Source organism: Sturnira hondurensis, unplaced genomic scaffold (assembly GCF_014824575.4).
Source record: "Sturnira hondurensis isolate 20B ecotype Veracruz unplaced genomic scaffold, ASM1482457v3 Scaffold0000648, whole genome shotgun sequence".
Lineage (NCBI taxonomy): Eukaryota > Metazoa > Chordata > Mammalia > Chiroptera > Phyllostomidae > Sturnira > Sturnira hondurensis.
The window spans coordinates 11,721,844-11,744,562 of NW_028073279.1; the positions used below are offsets into that span (position 1 = coordinate 11,721,844).

Consider the following 22,719-nt stretch of genomic DNA (forward strand, 5'->3'; position numbering starts at 1 on the left):
TTTAGACTATTTTTCCAAACTGGGATGCCAGCATTTTAAAAACACCTAGGAAGAATCTGTAAGCAAATCAATAGGGGAGAACCTGTATCAGAAATCATATGACATGTTATTCCTTTAAAAGTTAAAATTCTGCACTGAGCTCATTATCTTCTCCCAGAAATCTGCTTTTTTCTCATGTTCTTTTTTAAATTAGTGACAATATCAAGCTTCCACTTATTAAGGTTTACAGTAACAGTCGACTTCCACTAATCTTTCTTTTTGTCTGTTTTCACTGTATCATTTGCAAAGCATTCTTGTGTCTGGGGACACCACATGAAGCAAGTAGATTTCTCTCAGACCTTGCAATTTCACAGACCAGAAAATTTTCAAAATAACTTTGAGGACACAGGGTTACTTTTTTTTGCCAGGTAATTGAGACCAAAGAAATATTGGGTTGGAACATACGAATTTGCCATTTTGTAAGTCAAAGAAATGGTCAAATATCAGTGATTTCAGAGGGTCCAACCCTTTGAAATCCTCTCCTCCATTTATTATTACCACAATGTCATATGGAAAGAGCCCTTTCAACACTAAAAATTTGGGTAGGGCACAGACTTAAAGAGCAATCCTTTGAATTAAATTTGCGTTGTGGTTATTATTTTTCATATTTCCCACAGAGCAATGAAAACTGGTATGGATCTTCAGGGGCCAAATGAATAACTAGTTAGTATGATGTGAATAGAGGAGAAAGCCTACATGTTAGTTAGAGTCTGACAGTGGTCCACATCTTGGTTCTTCTACGTATAGGTTATGTGCTCTAGGAAAAAATTAGACTTCTTTAAAGTTCAGTTTTCCTATGGTTTGATACCTATTATCTCTAGCAGAGACAGGGTGGCATGATGAGGCATGTGAGTCGAACACGTAAGGCTTCAAATCCTTACTGCCCCTAAGCCTTTGGACAAGTGAATTAACTTTTGCAATACTCAGGTCCCACATCTGTAAAATGGAGATAATGATAATGCTTTATTATGAGGAGGAGGATGATAATACACTAGGTTCAGTTCCTAACAAATAAGTTAGCTCAATAAATGATGGATGATATTACTACTCCGACTACTGCTGCTGCTCTGGTTTTTTTTGTCAGAATAAATGAGGTAATATTTTCAAGTGTCTACTACAGTGACGGATACATAATGATTAGCCACTAAATAATACTGCAAACCGTTTTCCAAACTGGCTGTACCACTTTACATTCCTACCAGCAACATATGGGAGCTCAAATTTCTCCACGTCCTTGTCAGCACCTGTCATTATTTGTCTTTTTTTTTTTTTTAGAGCCATCCTAGTAGGTATGAAGTAGGATCTTATTATGGTTTTGCTGTGCATTTCTCTAATGGTTAATGAGGCTGAGTATCTTTATGTGCTTACTGGCCATTTGTATGTCTTCAGAGAATGCCTATTGAGATCTTTACCCAGTTTTTAGTTGAGCTGTCCTTCCTTACTGACTCTTAGTATCTGTAACCGCATAGAGAAAGAGATGAATAAGAACAAAGGAAACACGGACTGGCTTTACATCCAAGCAGAAAATTATGAAATTGGACAGGGCTAGAGATCCAGGTGGGCAGCAAGAATAGAGGTCAGCTATTTATTTAAAACACAAAACATAACCCAGCACTGTCCTGACTGGTGTGGCTCAGTCGGCTGGGCATTTCCCCACAAAGCAAAAGGTTGCTGGTTTGATTCCTGGTCAGGGCACATGCCTGGGTTGCAGAGGGGTGGGGGGCACGTACAAGAGGCAACCAGTGGATGTTTCTCTCTCACACTGATGCTTCTCTCTTCTCTTTCTCCCTCCCTTCCCCTCTTTCTAGAAATAAATAAAATCTTTTTAAAAAGAGAAAAAAACAGCACTGTCTCTTCCTGTCCATCTCTCACTCCTTTCTTCCAACCTAACTATTGAGCTTCTAAAGGCAGCAAGTATATGTGAACACTTGTCCTTGAACATCTCAAGCTCTTTAAGAAACTCTGATAGTTTTGCTCATCACTGAATCCTCTGCACACAGCATTGTCTGACATACGAGACCCTCAATGAATATTTGCTATTTGAGCAAATAGATGACAGTGATAGTTCTGATATTTCAAGAAAAGCTGTCTATGCAAACTACGTAGTGAAGAGAAGATGGGCTTCAGAGGCAAAGAGAACTGGGTTTGGTCCCAGCCACACCACCAACCAGCTTTAGCTGATCAGCTGTAACTATCTCTTAGCCTCAGCATCTTATTAGTAAAGGTAGGGCTTATAATATGGGCATCCCAGGGTTAAATAAGATAACCAGTTTGAAACTGCCTGGCACAGGTTAGTCTCTCAAAAAAAAAATACTCACCGAAGTATTATAAAAAGGTAAGTTTCAGTATCTTTAACTATCTGTTTCTATGCCACAAGTGTCTATGTTGGAGTTCAAAATTTAGACAAAGGGAAATGAAAGTTGCCAAGTTCAGGTCCCAGTGTAATTTCTTGTTGTCCTTTGACTTTGGTTTTGTTCTCTGTCCGTATCTCTCCGAGAGGCAGAGGTGCACATGGTGTAAATGCAGCCTCCAGCCCTAGAGTGTATGGAACTGGATCCAGGCTTTGCTGGGCGACTGGAGCAATTTACTTAATGTTTCAGTGCCTCAGTTTCCTCACATCTTATACGGGAATAATATTAGCACTAACCTCATAGGACTGTAATGTAAATGAGCTTAGAATACTGCCTGGCCATAGGCATTCAATAAATGTTGTCTATTATTAGAAGCAACTGCATTTGGGGGGTTGAAAAATTTGCTTTAATCATCCAAGTACACTTCAGTGAGTCACTTAGAACAGCTATTATTTATATGACTAAGCCTCAATGCTTTAATCAGAATAACATCATCATCAATAACAACAACAATTTACACTTTTAAGGTGATTCAAATATACTCTGGCATGGTTCTATCTGGTACTTTAGAGGCATTAATTCCTTCTCACAATAACCCTCTATTTCTTTCCCCCATTTTATAGATGCAAATAGTGAGCTCAGCGCAGACACATTAAGTTACCTGCCTCAGGATATATTGCTAGTAAATGGCAGAGCCAGGATTTGAATCCAAGTCGTCTGGCTCCAATGTTTTCATTTCTTTTTTAAAAAAATGGTTTTGCCTTTAAAAAAAAAGATTTCATTTATTTATTTTTAGAGAGATGGGAAGGGAGGAAGAAAGAAAGGAAGAGAAACATCAATGTGTAAGAGATACATCGACTGGTTGCCTCTCACATGCCCCCAACTGGGGACCTTGCCCACAACCCAGGTATGTGCCCTGACCGGGAATTGAACTGGCGACACCTTTGTTCGCAGGCCAGTGCTCAATCCACTGAGGCATACCAGCCAGGGCCACACTCTTAATAATTTCGTTACACTTCATCAAAAGAGTATATTACATGAACACAGATATTCCAAAAATGATAAAAACATAGCTTTATGTATAAAAATTAAAATAATTATTTTAGGAGTTCATCATCTTCTATGTCAAGGTAACAGGGAGTCAAGGACCCTCCAAGATGAGTCCTAGTTCTCCTAATTCCCAGTTTTGTGATCTTGAGTGAGAGATTAAGGTCTCCGTGCTCCTGTCGGCAGCACACAGAGCAAATCGGAACGATTCAGAGAAGGCTGGCATGGCCCCTGCGCAAGGATGACATGCCAACTCATGAAGTGCTCCATATTTAAAAAAAATAAGGTCTCATGTAAGCCTGGGATAAATAATTCCTGCACTACTTTTTTATAGTTTTATTTGGGGGATAAAACTGAATAAGGTCAAATAAAATACCATTTCAGAAAAAAATTAGATAGTAAAAAATTAAGCTAATGATATAGTAAGCAAGATTTTGTTTTGCAAATTGCAAGGTTCTGTGCAAACGGTATTTTTTAAAGTTCCTTTCAAAAGTCTTAAAACAGTCTTTTTTTTCATCTCCACCTGGGGTTTTATTTTATTTATTTTTTAATATATTTTATTGATTATGTTATTACAGTTGTCCCATTTCCCCCCTTCACTCCCCTCTACCCTCCATGTGTCTTAAGTTCTTTAGCTTCTACATTTCCCATACTATTCTTACCTTCCCCCTGTTTGTTTTCTGCCTGCCATCTATGCTACTTATTCTCTGTACCTTCTCCCCCCTCTCTCCTCCTCCCACTCCCCTGTTGCTAACCCTCCATATGATCCCCATTTCTGTGGTTCTGTTCCTGTTCTAGTTGTTTGCTTAGTTTCTTTTTATTTTAGGTGTGGTTGTTAGTAATTGTGAGTTTGCTGTCATTTTAGTATACATGTTTTTTATCTTCTTTTTCTTAGATAAGTCCCTTTAACATTTCATATAATAAGGGCTTGGTGATGATGAACACAAGCCTCTCACCTAGACTTCTGAATGGATCCCAGACACTTCCCGGCTCCCAGTCTTTCTCACTGGAATCCAAGCTTCACAAACCCCAGCAAACCTCATCTGATCAGTTGCTTAAAAACCCGTTATTCTTTCTTTAAAAACACTTTAAAACAATCTGATACATACTTATATTTTTATAAATGAACAAAGTTATTATTCCTTGGCTGTGAATCGGGGGACTACTGAGATGTGAACCAATGCCAGCCACAACTGACTAGTGAAATAGCACTGCAGTATGTGGGGACCCATGCTTAGTCTTAGCTCGGGAACAGGTAATCTTGGAGAATTAATCTAATAGTTCTTTGAAATATAGTTTCTTTTTGTTTTAAAGATTTTATTTACTTATTCTTAGACAGAGGGGGAGGGAGAGAGAAAGAGAAAGAGATAAACATCAATGTGTGGTTGCCACTTGCACGTCCCCCACTGGGGATCTGGCCTGTAACCCAGGCATGTGCCCTCACTGGGAATCAAACCAGCAACCTTTTGGTTTACAGGCCTGTACTCAATCCACTGAGCTACACCAGTCAGGGCGGAAATATATTTCTTTTACGTAGCACCTTGTGTGTACATGTATCCATCTAGTTATAGAGACATTTACTGAACACGGAGCATTCAAGATAAATGAATAAACCTGTAATCCTTTAGCTCTGTGATTCTACTGTTCAAATTCCATTGCCCATTGTTGCCCTACAAAAGCCCAATCCTTCCTGGCTACTTCCCTAACACACACTGTTCGATTCACCTGGTAAATCTCCTATTTATGGCAGCTTCAGCAGTCAATTGCCTTCTCATCTTTACAGGTTTAAGGTTTAGCTTAAAGGCCATGATCCTAAGAAACCCTCCTTAATCCCTGAATGAGATGGTTTTCCTTCCATTTTTAAACTTCTGTAACATTGTGTGTGTGTTTCTCTCTTTCTCTAATACACTTCTGCCTGGTGTGATTTTCCAGACACAAATTCTGTCATTCTCACTGATGCTAGACGGTAAGCTACTTAAGCGAGGCCCGTGTCCTTCTCCTGGTCACCCCTCCAGAAGCCAGCACAGTGCTTACTGAGACATGCACTCCCACAGGGAGCAAGCGAGCAACGTTAGAGGGTCAGAGCTTACTGTTGCCAGATATCTTGACATAAACTCATGTAAAAAGACTCCCGTGCTGCCCTCTGACATGGTGCATGCAGCAGTATTCCTAGGATGGGCACCGTGCAGGGGAGCTCACACCAATCTCACAACAGAAGCCATCGCATGATGCCTAGTGATGATAAACTACTACTACTTTATATTAAGGCAGATCTCACAAAAATATGTTAACTGTATGAAATTTTTACCTACAAAAACAGCAATTTCATATAATTCAATCTAATATTTTGCTAATTTATGTACTATCTATCTCCCTTCACCCTGCCTACCCTGGAAGGAGTCCCCACAAAGGCAGGCATTTTTGTACATTTTGTTCACTGTTGGATCTCCAGTGCCTGTAGCATAGTGATATCAATAGTGACATCAGGCAAATATTTGTTGAATGAATGAATGAACTTACTGAACACTATTTGCCTTATACTCCCCTATACTGTTTCTTCATAACATGCTGATTACTATTGTTTCTTTATAATATTCTGATTACTATTATTCTTCAGATGAGGGCACTGAGGCTTGGTGAAGTTAATTTGCCTAATGCCATACTCTTAACCAGTACTTTATACTAGGCCAACTATGTTTACGCTATAAAAGTTGCTCAAACTCAGGCTAACTTTCCTCAACTGTATAGACCATGCATAGATTCTATTGGAAACAGTGAGAAACAAACCACAGAATCCCACAAAGAGAGAGTGGTGGGAGGGTCAGGGAGGGTAGAAAAACAGGCACAAGTCAGTGGGTTTGGGGAAGGCTCTTGTTCTTGGGGAAATACAGCGAACAACATGTACAAATTATCCTCAGCCCTACAGGGCCTCTGCCTGAGTGTGGGGCTCTCCCACTGTGGTAAGACTCAGAGCCCTGTCACTGGCTTTCTTGGGAACAGGGTGTGGACGAAGGAGGGCTCTTGCTTGAGGCCAACAAGGAAGCTTCTTTGGGACCCCAGACTCTTCCTGCAAGTGAGAGAGTTCTCGTCCTTTTCACCATTTCCTCTGTGGATGAAATGAGGGGCCACTACTTACAAAAAAAAAAAAAAAAACCATGAAAACAATGCTGTTGCTTTAAAAGACTTTTCTTTAGCCTACCTATGGGCCTATGATAACCTTGGAGCTAACAAGTGAATAGTATTTGTAAATGAAGGAGCTCTGAGTTTGAAATTTGTCAATGTCAATCATTCCCCTTCAGTTCAAACATACAGTTTATCTTCCAGAAAGGGAACAAGTGTAATCTCAGAACATCTTGTTCAAGAACGATGGTCATAAGCTATTTGCCCAGTGCTCCTGATGCCAGAGTCCTCAGGTCTCATGTAGGGCTTGTTCAAGAGGGGCCCACCATAATTTCCACTCTTGCCAAAATGTCCTTTTCCTTCATCTGGACAGACCCCATTTACTTTCTAGAACAGGGAATCTACACCAGTCCCAATATATATGTTCTGAAAGTTGAAAGAAGATAAATAGATGGTTTCTCAAACTCCCTGATGTCAAATAAACAACTCTGTGCTGTCATAAAATCAGGATGGTCCTTCTAAGTGAGTAATTGTTTGAAATTTGTAAGTTATTTTGAAACACAGAGAAAAAAGGCCCATATTTCTTTCTGGAACTTGAGGTCTAACCCTGAAAGTGCTCGGCTGCTAAATACAAAGGTAGGTTATGAGCAAAGGCAGGGAGTCAGACCAAATGGGACCAATCTTCAGACCTACAACATCCCAGTGAGTAGCCTCTGGCACGTTAGTTTACATCTCTAACCCTCGGTTTCCTCGTGTGTAAAAGAAAGTTATCTTTACCTACCATACAAGAATCAGGAAATATCTGGTACATAGAAATCCAATCAACACTAAAGAAGATACTGCCCTGGCTGGTGTGGCTCAGTGGATTGAGTGCTGGCCTGTGAACCAAAAGGACAGGGCACATGCCTGGGTTGAGGGCCAGGTCCACAGCTGGGGGCATGTGAGAGTCTCTCACACACTGATGTTTCTCTTCCTCTCTGTTTCCTTCCCTTCCCCTCTCTCTAAAAATAAATAAGTAAAATCTTTAAAAAAGAATATAAAACAATAGGATACTTATAGAGAAAAAGTTCTCTAAAGCTGCCTCTTTCCTAATATCCTAGCCCCTGGGTGAGATTAATTATATTTTCCTATGAATCAATGTAATAAATTTAACATCTCTTTCTACGCTTCCAGGATTAATTCAGCTTTGTCCTAGGCTTAAAGATACCCATTATTTAAAAAGATTTATAAGAGAGATTGCTGCTTTAGTCCCAGACAGCACAACTCAAGTGTGAAGAAAGTGAGAATGTGCTATTCTTTGGGGTGAATGAGTCAGACAGTATATGGAATGGCTCCTTGCCTCAGAGATTAAGATTCTTCGAGGAGAAAACACAACAGTTGATCCTTTCCAAAGTGGCACAAAATACAAATAATGCACCCCTAGACGGAACACTGGATGGAAACCACCAGGATTCTCACCAGTTTGGAGGTCTCACTGTCAAACAATTGTTTAGAACCAACTTCGAGGCTGCCGTCTTCCTCACTACTAACGGGTTCGGTGCCACTTTGATCCTAGAAGACATTAAAAAGAAAATGGCAAAGATGTCATTCTTCACTCACAGAGACTTATACTGTGGCCACATTCAATGATAGTTTGTTCTATTACTGTAGTGGATATTGCTTTCTCTCAGAAGCTATTTCTGCTTTCTTCCTTTCTTTCCAGTAGAGGGACATTTTCTTTTCTGTGTATCTGCCTCTACTGCTTCCAGATGTGCCTCAGGAAAAGCTCATCCCCACTTCTGTTCCAAGAGGCCAGACTGACTTCAGGTTAATGCCACTTTTTTTGCCAATGATTTTGTCAGGAATAGGTATATGATTCAGTTCTAGTCAATAAGACACCAAGAGAGGTTTGCTGGAGACTTCTGGAAAAGCCCTTTCTTGATTTTAAAAGAACTATGAGAAGTCCCCATGCATCCCAAATAAACAAGAAAGCAAGAAGCTCAAAATGTCACAGCCTACCATCCCACAACCAAGAGGAAACCAGTTTGGGGATGAGGCTGACATTGTGAAAGGCGACAAAGAGATGGAAGGGGCTGGTTCCCTGTGGGAAGGACCTGCACCACTGGATCCAGCAAACCTGAAGCTCAGCCTTCTCCTAGCAGTGTTCTAAGGAGAGCCAATAAGTTTACTTATTGTTTTGCCCACTTACAGTTAGCTATTTGTTCCCTCCAGCCAAAACTTTCTGAGATATTTGTTTATTTTCTGTATAGTGAGGAACTGTTTGAGATAAGAGACTGTATTTATCGTATTGATTTCTGAAACTCAAGTACCTAAGCTCCTTGCCTGGCACGTGGAAACAGTTGACAAATACTGGTTGAACCAATAAATGAATTGAGTGCTTGTTTTCTTGATGATTCTTTCTGCAGAATTTTAAAAGTATTTATTTAATATAAATGAGACACCTGGTAATAATAAGACCCATTACAATTCCAAAACACATCAGGTATCTCTTCAACTGAATAATGACATTAAATGTTCAAGTTAAATAACTAGAAGTTTCTTCACCTTCTAAGAGCACGTAAGAGAGAATAAGCATAATAAATGAAGTTTCTTGTGTTTATCTAGATTTTTATTTTAAAACATCACCATTTTAGGATTATTATGAATTCCAGTGGGATTGTTTGTAGAATGGCAGATTATGCCTCCCCCAAACAGTTTTGATTTCAGGAGATCCTGGCTCACTTATAATGTTAAAAAACCCCGCAAATTAAAGCAATTATAGCATTCTTTCATCTATCACTTGGACATGAGAATAAAAAGAGAACGTTCAGTATTAACAGTACAGTAAAACAGTAATTTTTATATACCACTGAGAGACTGTAAATTACCACAACCTTTTCCTATATAATAGATATAGATATAGAAGCAGGGAAAATATCTGTAAGCATATAGAACAAAAATTTTTAAATTGCTTACTTCTGAGGAGTAGGATTAGGGGTTGGGGAATTATGCATTAATTATCTCTACACTGTTGATTACAGAAGAGTTAGTGTGCATTACTACATATTTAAAACAGATAAAGAAGAGCTATGAGAAATATCTTTTAAAAAACCCAAGAAAGGAAGTAGCATGGACATTAGAATTGGTTGGATCTGGTTTTAAATTTTAACTTTGCTACTTAGAATTATATGATTTTCTGCAAGTTACTTTCAAGTCTGAGCACTTGTTTTTAAGGTACAAAGAAAAATACCAAATTGAAAATACTACCCTATTAGGTTGCCTTGAAGATTAATGGATAAACATATAAAAGTTCTATTAACACAACACCAGGTGTGGTTAATCTTTTTTTTCTAGCTTTTGTTGAGACAGGTTCCTAATTCATGCCGTTTCATGTGGTCTCCATAACAACCCTGTATGAGTATGGGGAAGAAAGCATTTAAATAAATGAGAGGAATCTTTACTTTTTTATTTCTCAGCAATGTACTTTCTTGGCTCTAGAGAATGAATACTATAGTGGGGTAGAAAACAGCTGTCTGATGCTTCAACTTAGAAAATGTAAGAAAACATGGGCAAAGTAGTCTAGGTGGCAAACAGTGTATATATCCTTTAATATTTGAGTTAAAAAAAAGGGGGAATACTCTTTATACCTACAAAGTTATGTCTCATATGCTACTTACTCAATAAATCTTTTCCTTCCTAGCTGAAAACACTTCTTCCTCTAACCCACCTAATAGTTTACCTGAACTTATGTCATGTGCCATTGTTTCATATTTACCTTAATTATGTGCATTCAGGATTGAACTCCCTGATGAGAAAGAAAGATCCTGAACCCCAAATCTGCCTCATTCATTTCCTTTGTCTGATTCATTTTTAAATTTATCAGAGCTATCTTGTTTCAAAGTCAATGTTCTTTTTAACTGTACCATGAGCCCTTTCTCAAGCTTTCCTTGTTTTTAGTTTGGGATGACTCCACAGAGGGGTTTAAAGGCAAAATATAGCTGGAGAGGAGAGTCAGGTGAGAAGGAAGTTGGTATTAAGAAGTTAGCAATGAAGCGTTCAGTTTCCTAGGAGAGCAAAAGTTTACAAAAGAGTTTTCAGGCTTTAACGAGGCACAGAATTAAACAATGTGGTTTCTGTTCAGAGAACAGAATGGCTCATATGGCGTTAAGGAGTCTTCAAAATCCCCTGCTGACCATGAGCTTAGAAAACAGGAATCAGTCAGAGATGGGAAGGGGAAAATAGGTCAGCAAGCATGGTTTCCAAAGCACAATTGTGTCCCAGTGGTGTGAAGACCATCTGGCTGGTGGATGGTGGCCCACTGAAACCCAAGATGATTAAGCTAATCCTTTTGGCTGTGTAATCTCTTCCTCTCTTGCTGATCCTCAAACCACCTGCCCAATGCTGCCTCTTCAGCCTAGGCTACTCAAGGAGAATGGCCTTTCCCCATGAAGACCACGGTCAGTAGCTTCCACGGTGAATTATGCTTTATAGGTGAATGAAAAGAAAAGGCAAAGTTCATGATTATATATTTAACACAGCCTTTACCACAAAAAAGGGCAAGATTGATGAGTAATGCTTTCATTGCCCACTGAGAAGTCTCACAAATATTCAGGAAGTTCTAAACTCCCTCCCTTGGGCTCCTTTAAAATCTTCCACATTAAGTGATGATAAACGTTTATTTTTATTACTACTTTATTTTTTTCATACCCACTATCTGTCTATAGTTTTCTCCAACTAGACAGTGAAATCCTTGACAGCAGGAATTTACGTTTAACTTGAGAGTGGGCTATCAATAAAAGCTGAATTAGTTAAGGAAGTTTTCATGGGTTTGGAAAACACTTCTGATCAGATAAAGGTTCCACAGTGTTGTTCCCTACTTTCTTCCTTCATTTAACATGGCAAATAGTATATTATAATATACAATTGTTTTCCTTTTAATTTGATTTAAGATTTGACTAAGCAAAATAAATTATAAAAACAAAGTAACCAGAAAAACTCCAACAACTATAAATGCTTGCTATAATGGAAAATACTTAAAAAAAAACAAAAACAAATGTTGGTTTAAATTTTGTCACCCCCATATTTTCTAAATCGAACATTCTCTTCAAAAACACCACAAAATGATTTATTAGTCTCATTGCCAGCCTAAATTCACAAATATTTCTTTCTGCAAAGTCATGTTTACTAGATGTGACAAATTGAATTTCTTTCTTCTACCCTCAATCAGAAGCATACTTTCTAGGCTACTCAGAATTCCAGAAAGGCAGCACACAATTAAGATAAAATGAACATTATGCTAATGACATTTCCTGGATAATTAGCCTCTCCATTCTTTTTGAGGCTTGCTCCATCTCACTTAGCATTCAGAAAAGCACAACTTCTGAGAAATAGGAAAAATCCAGTTTTCTGCTTCCATAAAGATATTCTAAAAGACCCATCCAGCCTGTCTTGTCGAAGAATGGAATAAATATCATGCAATTCAAGTACACGTGAGTCCTCAGTACCTCTTGTGAGACACCACAACAGTGTCTTCCTAACCGGGTTTCCCTCTTCAAGACATCTCTGACGTTGCTCTTAGACTAACCTACTGGAAGCAGAGCCCTGATCAGGCCATTTCACTGTACACATGCCTTCAACCGTTCCAAGTGCCCACCGCATAAAATTCAAACCTTCTGAGATTTAAATTCAAGCCTCTTTCACTTGACCTTAATTTGTTTTTCTAACCCCACTTCTACTACTCCCTTCCACATGCCCTTATACTCTCCTCTTATTCCACACCCTTATTTTTCTTAGTCTGTGTTTTCATTTGTTCTGCTCCCACAGTCTTATCCAATGATGTTCATATTTTAAAACCCAATTTATCAATCAGAAATCGCTCTTGTCCTACCAGGAAATACCATTCATCCTGTGAACTCCTCTTAAAGCTGTATTCCTGAGGGTCCCTTGTTTTAGTCATATACATGTCATATTTGCCCTATAAGGCTCCAATTTCTTTGAGGGTAGAGACTATCTGCAGTTAATTTTTGTATGCTTTATTAAGTAGATATTTGGTAAATAGCAGCAGAATAAATGGAATTAATACGAGATATTCAACACTGAAGTGAAGCATCCAGGATGCAGTAAAAAAGCCTTAATATGGTTCCTGCCATTCAATTACCCCACAAATATTTATTGAGCAAGTACTATGTGCCAGGCACTGAGGATTTGATGATTAAGGAGACAAAAAGCTTAACCCTCCCAAAGCATACAGTTTAGTATTGTGGTTACAATTTCACATTCTTAAAATATCAAGAAAATGATGGAAGTACAAGGAACAGAATCCTTGATATACCCATTTAGAAAGGGGTTGTTTTCTATAAGGCCCAGATGATATCATAAAAAGAACAACTTTCACCTTTTAAAGGAATCCTGAGTATTATTTAACCGTGAAGGGAGTAAAGACTACTGAAGGGAATGGTGTGGGATGAAGCTGGTCGTGTGAACAGCATCTCACACTTGAGCACATTTCAGGTGCTATGCTTATTACTCTCTACACATTATTTTACTTATTTTGAGTCATGCAGAACGTGGAGGAGGTGTTCAAAAATCAATGCTTCAAGGAACTTGTGGTTGAGAATAAAGAAGAACTAGGAAGACAACCAGGTAGAAGAAACAGTAGAAACAAAGACAGAGGGGTGGGGAAACCAGTTTTAATGAGAACAAAAAGCTTATTAGTGGAGGCTGTGGAGGTAAACACAAAGCCTAATTCTAACCCTGATAGGAAGATATGGTCTGATAGGCAGGGAGGAGGCATTAAAGGCATTTGAACAAGAGGACAAACACAGTAAACATGGTAAGAAGAGAGATCCCGTGTTTTATGTAAGTTTTGAAAAAGGAAGTTCCTGGAGGCTGGGAGTTCTGTTAGAGGGCTGTAATAATGTCAGTAAAATCACAGCTAATATGAGTTCCTACTGTGTGCCAAGAATAATGCTAAAATTTTTATAATCATTATTAAATTTTTCTAACAAATTCACTGAATTCATTATTATTACCAAACTCCTTTTCAATGTGAGGAAATGCAAGTTTATGGAGCATAACTGGCTCAAGTTCATCTCTTCGACTTTCAAGCTTATGTTATCAATTACTGTGTCATGCAGCTGTCCCAACAACATTACAATCACAAAAATATAGGACTAGGAATGCCTATAACCCCTTATATATGTACATAGCTGCACAAGTTTTAACACACTTTTACCTACATTTAGTACTTGATCCTCATAATTACCTGTTGATACAGGCAGGAAAAGCTATTAACCTGGCTTTATAGGAAAAAGCAGACTTTGAGAAGTAATATACCTCTACCAAGGTCATATGTCCAACAGGTTACTGGTAGAACTAAAACAAGAACCCACATCTTCATCTGCCTTGTTCAATGTTCTATTAGCACTCTTGTTCACTGTATCAGCACACAAATGCACACAGTAATTTCTTCTGCCATACCCTTGGTGTCTAGAACAGTGCCTGACACATCATAAGAGCTCAACAAATATTTGCTTAATAAACAAATGAATATAAGGTCCCATTAATATTTAATAAAAGTGCTATTCAACTATGCTGAATTATTATTGGCAGGTCCAACCTAATAATGATATGGCTGTACTTTACCTACCTGTTTATGATTTGGCTAGCTCTCTCAGCAAGATGTCAGATATAAATTATGCTTAACTACTTACTAGAAAATGCTTTGAGGGAAAAAGCCTAATGAGAGGGGCCACATGGCTGAATGAGAAGGAATGAGGAAGTGGTCAGGGGACCAGAGTATACCTACATGCTTCATATATCAGCCATGAAATGGGTAACACTCATCTGTGGTGGCAGTTATTGGAGGGCAACTTCCAGAGGTTAAAAAAAACCCTCTCTTTATCCCACAACTCATTGAGATGTTGCAACAGAAGCATCATACAGCATATCCCTTTAGAGAAAAGGATTTATGATTTATTTATATACTAGGTGCCTAATGTGACTTATTTTTGAAAATAAAACATAAATAATGGCACACCCAAATTTGATTTAAATACTGTGATTAGCCTCTTACAACTTAAGACTGGCATTATTTATACTTCATACATGTTACTAGTCTTTTTCATTTAAAAGTAAAATCAGCCTTCTAAATTTTCAGAATACAATAAATTTATTGTGTATGACACCAAATTATTTTCTCACTTATTACTGCTTCTGTTATGTGTGTAAGTAAAATTTCTGTGGTTAGCACAATTAAAAAATGAAAACAGAAGCTAATATTGTTTAATATACTTAAAAACTGAGTTAAATACACATAAATATTTGAATAAATAGTTTACATTTAATGAGCATTTACTTTGTGTCATGAGCTGTACTGAATGCTTTACATACATTACTTCCTTTACTCTTTATAAGTCTATAAAGGTTTGGCAGAAACAACTCCAGGTATAGATATGGAAGCTAATGCTGAATAACACACCTGACTCTGGGCATATGGGTATGCTATTTAGTCTCTCTTCATCCCAGTCTCTTCTTCTGTAAAGTGGAAATAATTATACTGTTTCCAAGAGGTCTGGTTATAAGTAGGACATGAGACAACACACCTAAGATAATGTTTGACACAGTAGACACTATATTCAGTCATCCCTTTATAAGTTTCTGCCCTTTCAGCAAGAGGCAGCAGAAACTACTTAGCTGGGTATTCACTAGAGAAGATATGCAGCTGACATCAGAAGTCATTCCTGACACTTCCAGTCAAGATGGAAGAGTAGGTAAACCTTGTTCACCTCCTTGCACAACCACATCAACATTACAACTGGACTACAGCACAACTATTATTCAGAACCACCAGAAATAGAGGTGAATTGAAGTCCTACAACCACGAAATTAAAAAAGAAACCACATTGAGACTGGTAAGAGGGGCAGTGACACAGAACAGGATGGTCCCACACCCACATGTGACAGATAAAAGTCAGGAGGGATATCTCAGGAGGGAGAGGACCCAGCCCCACATCAGGTCCCCAGAACAGGGATCGAGTGCCTAGAAAATAAAGCCCCATAACTTCTGCCTGTAAAAATCAGTGGGGGTTGAAGCTGTGGAAGACAGAAACTTTTGGAGTTCCAGGAAGTTCCTCTTTAAGGACCCGCACATGGGCTTACTTGGACTCATTTCCTCTGAGCTCCAGGGCTGGGCCAGCAGCTTGAAAGACACCAGAGGCATACAGGAAAAAATGGAAGTGTCTGGCATCAAGGGGAAGCTAGGGGCAGCTGGGAGCAGTTCCTCCCAGACAGAAGTGCTAGCAGAGGCCATTGTTCCTCTTCTTAGCCCTCTCCACACAGAGCCAGCGGCAGGCACCACATCCGTGACTCCATCAACCTGGCTAATACTGTGCCTCACTCTGGTGATTTCCTGAGGCTCTACCCCACCCAACTTTCAGGCCCACCTGAGCAGTTTCCAACGGCTTTCCATACTAATGGCTTGTCTTGGCTCATGCTTCAGATTTTCCTAAATACTCTCAAAAACATGAACTATCCTGCCTCAGTGAGCCCTGTACCTCTTACTAAGTGGCCTGGCACTAGAAATAGCTGGCCTTGGTTCACAGCTTGGCCTCACTTGGGCACCTCTAAGTCTAGCACAAGTACCAAATATCTGAAGATCACTTTTTTTAAAGATTTCATTTATTTATTTTTAGAGTGAGGGGAAGGGAGAGAGAAAGTGAGGGAGAGAAACATTAATGTGTGGTTGCCTCTCATGTGGCCCTTACTAGGGACCTAGCCTGCAACCTAGGCATGTGCCCTGACTAGGAATTGAACTGGCAACACTTTGGTTCACAGGCCTGTGCTCAATCTACTGAGCCACACCAGCTGGGCCTGAAGACCACTTTGTAGTTTATGCCTGGTGGCTCTGGATAGATGACAGGCAGTGGCTGACTTTGGCCTGTACCTCTCAGGAGGCCCCAGGTCCTGCACACCAAGTGGACAGTTACAGACAACATTGGAGTCCCACCACACAACCACCTCCCTAAGCAACACACTCAAGGAGCAGAACCGGTGGGCACCAGGCCCTGCTGAAGTAAGTCCTGCTTTGTGGAGTCAGCTCCTACTCAGCTGATCCTTCACAGTGATCTGAGGTTGGTGGTCAGTGATCACAGCCAGCCCTTGTGGCTGATCAGCCTGAGTGAATCCCTCCTATTGACCTGATAAAAGCAATCCAGGCTAAACTGTAACTGGAAGGTATACATTTTCCACACAGTGGAGACACCTAGAATACCCAGGTCAGGTGATAGGGGAAGCCATACCACTGGACAGTACAGGATATCTACTACATTAAGCCACTCTACTAAGACAGGGAGTCATAGCAGCTCTACATAACACATACAAACATATACAGAGAGGCTGCCAAAATGAGGAGACAAAGAAACACGATCCAAATGAAAGAAGAGAACAAAAACAGAAAAAGTACTAAACAAAATGGAGACAAACAATGTATTACATGCCAAGTTCAAAACTGGTAAAAGATGCTCAATAAACTTTGGGAAAGAGGAGATGAACTCGGAGAGAACTTCAACAGCATAAAAAAGGACATGGAAATGATACAAAAGAACCAGTTAGAAATGAAGGATACACTCACTGAAATGAAGAACAATTTACAGGGAATCAACAGTAGAGTGGATGAAACCAAGAATCAAATCAGAGATTTGGAATATGAGGGAGCAAAAAACACCCAAAACAGAACAGCAAGAAGAAAAAATTATTTTAAAAAAGTAGGATAGTGTAAGGAGCTTCTGGAACAACTTCAACATGCAACATTTGTATCATGAGGGTGTCAGAAGGAGAAGAAAGAGCAAAAAGTTGGAAATGTATTTGAAAAAATAATGAAAGAAAACTCCCCTAACTTGGTGAACGAAATAGATATACAAGTCCAGGAAGTGCAGAGTCCCAAGCAAGAGGAACCCAAAGATGCCCACACAAAGACATATCATAGTTAATGATACCAAAGGTTAATAGGTAAATACCAAAGGTAAATACCAAAGGTTAAAGACAAAGAGAAAATCTTAAAAGCAGCAAGAGAAAAGCAGTTAGTCACTTACAAGGCAGCTCCCATAAGACTGTCAGTGGATTTCTCAAAAGAAACTTTGCAGGCTAGAAGGGATTGGTAAGAAACATTCAGAGTGATGAAAAGCAAGGACCTACAACCAATATTACCCTACTCAGCAAAGCTACCATTTATAATTGAGGGCAGGTAAAGAGCTTCCCGGACAAGAACAAGCTAAAGAAGTTGATCACCACCAAACCAGTATTATATGAAATGTTAAAGGGTCTTCTTTAAGAAGAAGACAAAAATATGAAGAATAAAATGGTAATACATACATATCTATCAATAATTGAATCTAAAAAACAAAATAAGTGAACAAGCAGAACAGACACAGAATCATGGATACAGAGAATGTTTGATGGTTGCCTGATGGGATGGAGGTTGCAGGGGGATGGCAAAAAAAGGTGAAGGAATTAGGAAGTACAAATTTGTTGTTACAGAATAGTTATGGGATATAAAGTACAACATAGGGAATACACTAGCAGAAGACTATATATGCATGACCTATGGATACTGACAACAGTGTGGGGATTGCCTGAGGGAGTGGGGGTTCTAGGTAGAGAAGGGAAAAGTGGAAAAAACTGGGACAACTGGAATAGCATAAACAATAAAATGTAATTTAAATGAAAAAGGAAGTCATTCCCAACAGAAAGGAAACAAAGGAAACAAAACAGAAACCAGAAAATAGTACTCTCAAACTAAATGCTGACACCAACAGTATACATTTGCCTACTCTAAGACACAAAAGCTGGATCTCACAGAAACTTTATAATTTAATGAAAGGCTAGTTTTCTTGATCATTATAAAGGTACTTGTCTTTTACATGGAGAAAAAAATATAGATAATGAAAAATTCATTTCCAAGAGGATGATATTTTGATGGGAACATTCATAACTAATAATACTATAGAAAAAAAACTTTCTACAATATAGACCCCTAACCTTCCAAATAATTTTATGTGACATTGTACAAACACAAAATACTTAATAATTAAGTACTAACATTTATTGGGTAGCCACCAGGTGCCAGCACAAGATACATGCACACACCTTACCTAATCTTAACCCTGTGGAGGTAGGAACGTCATATTGTTATCTCCCTGCAGGTAAGTGAGGCTAGAAGAGGTTACTATAACTACCTAAGGTCACATATCTAGTGTATGCTTGTACTAGAATTTGGATTGAAGTAGTATGGCTCTGGGATCCCTCATTTCTACCACCATGAGAACTGCCTTCCTTAGTTCTTAATTAAAATGAAAATAACCAGTTCTGGCAAAACTGTGGCTAAAGTTGTATTGGTAGAGAGTCAATATCTATCATTATAATCTTTTCAGATAGTAATTGGTCAATACAGATTAAAAATTTGAATTCATATTGCTCTGAATCAGCAATTGTACATTGGGGAAATCCATGTTATAGTAATAAAAGCATCATATGACTGATACACTCATGTGTGTGTACTTTGTGCCAATGTTTATTTTGGCATCATTTACTGGCAAAACATTGGAATGTCATCAGGATATCTGTCAGTTGGAAAAAGATTATAATAGAGCATATAGATAGATATATGATCACTATATTAAGCAAAAAAGCAAGTTTTCTCTTTTTAATGTACAAAATCTATTCCAGAAGGATGTATAATATACATCTTAAACTTATCTAAAACAAACCTCTTCATTTTTGCTTCTCTTTTAAAGACCAGCATTCTTCAACAGACTGTAGTAAATGGCACTCTATCCACATATCTAGGTTTGTCCATGATTCTCTGTTTTCCCTTAACTCCCACTTTTAAACAAGCAAGACCGATCTGCCATCCAAAACATCAAGAACCAGCTCACTTTTCTCTGCTTCCAATACCAAAACCTCATCCAATCACAACTGGGTCACACCAGGCTTCTACCTTCTGGCATAATACTTTTACCTCCCTATAGTCCATTCTCTACATAGTAGAATGTACATCAACTCACTTCATTCCCCTGTTAAAACACCTTCCAGTGGCTTCTATTACACATATATGCTCCCAGACACATTCCTCAAACACATCCAGCTCATCAGTTGAGAGCTAGTTTTATCCCCTCTGCAGAGAAAGCCTTTCCCCCTTATTTTTGGATGTCTGGCTCCTCATCATTTTGATCTTGTTTAAGTTTCACCTTGTCTAAGAGGTCTTCCCTATGAACAACCAATGTAGTTGCAAGCTACATCCCTTAATTTAATTATCTGTAAGGCACCGACTGCTATTGATAGCTCTCTTAGTTTATTTATTTGTTAGTTAATTTTGTCATTAGAATGTAACTGAACCTGGTAGGGAGCCTTATTAGTTTTATTCATATCTATTTATTAATACCCAAAATAGTGCCTGTACACAAAATGCACTCACTGAATACTTGCTAAATAAAAAGAATGTGGATTATATAATTGAATATTTGCTAAGAGAGATACTATTCATATGTAATTGTTCATTTTTGGTATAGAAACAAAGGAAAAAGTATGGAGAGATACTGAACAGTAAATATTAACTTCCTTAGGGAGGGGGAAAAGGAAAATCAACTTTTTTCATAATAACTCTGCATCTGATTAATTATAAGTATGCATTTCTTTTTGAAATAAAAAAATAGTTCAATGAATAATATAATAAAGAGAATGTAATATTCCCTTGGCTGAGAAGACACACTGATCATAGAGCTATCTATCTCTAGAAGCAGATTATTATGAGAGCAATCTTGTTGTATTAGTAATTTCCCTATCAATAATTGAAAGTAATTTTTTAAAGATAGCTGCAACCACATGTATTAAATTGTTTGAAAACCTTAAAGAAAGAGGTACTATTCAGTTATTTTAAAAAATACTATACTAAATACTATATAATTTTCTAATAAATTCTGAAATGCCCAATTAGGACAAATTTTATGTCTAGAAAAAGACTTAAAGACCTTTGAGGAAGGTGATTAGACATATGATTAAGTTCAAATGTGTGTGTTTAACCTTGTTTTTACATAATTTTATAATCATGTTTCAACTACTATTACTTTAATTAGGGAAATTCCCTAGTTAATAAATGTATGGGGTTGGAATATGAGATATTGAAAATCAAAAAGCTAGATTTAGAAAAAAGAATGATGATAAGTATGCCTAATATATTCACTAGAAGCTAATTAGGAGTCACCTTACCTCAATAAAAGATGGAGAACTTGATGGCAATGGAAAGGGAGTAACAGCCATCTGATTGACTGCATCTTCATTTCTGTGGATGTTAAAATAGACAGAATCAGTACATGGTAAATGACAAGTCCCTGGCTCAAATTAGAATCATTTCCTCAGTTCTCAGTTGAAAATGCACACTCAGCTCTACAGAATTAAAAAAAACATATAGCATGCAAAACAGATGTATTACTCAAGGGATACTGAGATACATTATTAGTGACAAAGACTGATGATGCTAGGAGCTGGCCAAATCCTGCTTAGTAAGTCAGGTGCTGCAGAGGATAATTTTGGAAACTCATCAACTCTTTCTGCACTGGGGAGTATACATCTTTCAGAAAAGTGTGCATAACCTGTAGGCCCTGCTAATGTTTAGAGCATTTTGCTCTTTGAACTGGAAAGATTCCCCACCTCCTTACTTGGCTTCTTACTTTGTTCTGCCAAATGAAGGATGATGGGATGTATGTGACAGTCCCCACATGGGAGGACTCTGTGAGGAGGAGTGATGGATGGGGAAAGCAGAGGTCCAGTCAGGCAATGCTTTGTGGGTTAGATTAATTCTACTCCTCATCATGCTAATGGGAGCAGAAGAGGTAGGAGCTGAAAGTTCATCACCAGCATGACAGGCACAGAACAACTCCTGGAATACCAGTTCTGATTATTTGGGCTTATTTCCACTAAGTTATTTATTAGCAAATGATAGACAGTGGTTCTGTGGGCAATTTATCCTTTACTCTTCAATCACAATGCACAACCAATATAATTATCTCAAGATTTATGTTAAGTCTGATTTTAAGCCTTGCAGGGGCATCCAACCTTTTGGCATCTCTGGGCCACATTGGAAGAAGAGCTGTCTTGGGCTACATGTAAAATATGCAAACACTAACAAAAACTGATAAATGAAAAAAAGTTTTAAGTCAATTAACAATTTTGTGTTGGGCCGCATTCGTAGCCAACCTGGGTCTCATGCAGCCTGCGGGTTGTCGGTTGGACATCCCTGCTAAGATTTCACAATATAAACAAAGCACCAAAAAATGCTTCTTACTGGTATGTGAAGACAGTTCACAGATTTCTCAATATGACTAGATTATATAGGATAACCACTACCTGACTTAGGAGGACAGTCAAAATCCCACCCATATGATTTTTCATTTCTCACCAACTGGAAAAATTTCCATTGGTCCACATCATTCCTGCTTTGGGGTTTTAATTGTACTACGGCCTTTACCCAAAATGCCTTTACTTATTTAATTTATGTTCCACCCATCCTTCTTCTCCAGTGTGAGTTTGATAACCTCAACCAGGCGAATTATTTCCTTAAGTTCAAAGACTGTCTATGTATCGATGTTTTCCAAGTTCACATAGGTAGCCCAGGTGTTTTTCTGAGCTTAGACTCCGCATATCCCACTTTACATCTCCACTAGCTGTCTTACAAGCATCTTAAATAAAACAGAGCTCTTTATCCCACTTAGTACCCCCTCCCCCTGGGATTCCAGAGTCAATTTCTTCTCCACCTGTGCAAATGTCAACAGCATCTGCCCGGTTGTTCAACCAAGAACCAGAGAGTCATTCTTGAAACCTTTCACGCCTCAGTTGTATAGCCAATCTATGCTATACAGGTGCAACCAGTCACTGTTAATAAAACCATGTAGATATAGACATTTTACCCTTTGAAGTACTTGTGTCCCAACTTGTTGCCATTGATTTTTTTGCAAATGGTTTTAGAAATTTCCAAGTTGTCCTTGAATTGCCTAACTATGAACATTAGCAGTTGTCTCCTTTTCTACCATGTAGAAAGCTTTGACTTAATTTTCTTCCAGATATAGGGGGATAACTGCCTGTTTTTTCAAAGTGTATATTTACTGCTGTTACTATTTGATTAGAATGTATT

The 22,719-nt window shown here is 38.4% G+C and overlaps 1 protein-coding gene and 1 non-coding gene across 6 annotated transcripts in view; one reads left to right on the forward strand and one right to left on the reverse strand.

Moving 5' to 3' along the window:
* Window positions 1-22,719, reverse strand: part of PATJ (PATJ crumbs cell polarity complex component) — a 330,197-nt gene that overhangs the window by 84,700 nt on the left and 222,778 nt on the right. For all 5 annotated transcript variants that reach the window (XM_037043696.1, XM_037043706.1, XM_037043682.1 and 2 more), the window contains exons 30-31: window positions 20,799-20,871; window positions 8,016-8,108 (exon numbers count right to left, since the gene is read on the reverse strand). In XM_037043696.1, the coding sequence (XP_036899591.1) occupies window positions 8,016-8,108; window positions 20,799-20,871 (166 nt within the window). The remainder of the gene's footprint in view (window positions 1-8,015; window positions 8,109-20,798; window positions 20,872-22,719) is intronic.
* On the forward strand, window positions 3,608-3,713 carry LOC118985720 (U6 spliceosomal RNA). The gene has a single exon (XR_005066181.1). It is a non-coding gene; the product is annotated as a U6 spliceosomal RNA (small nuclear RNA).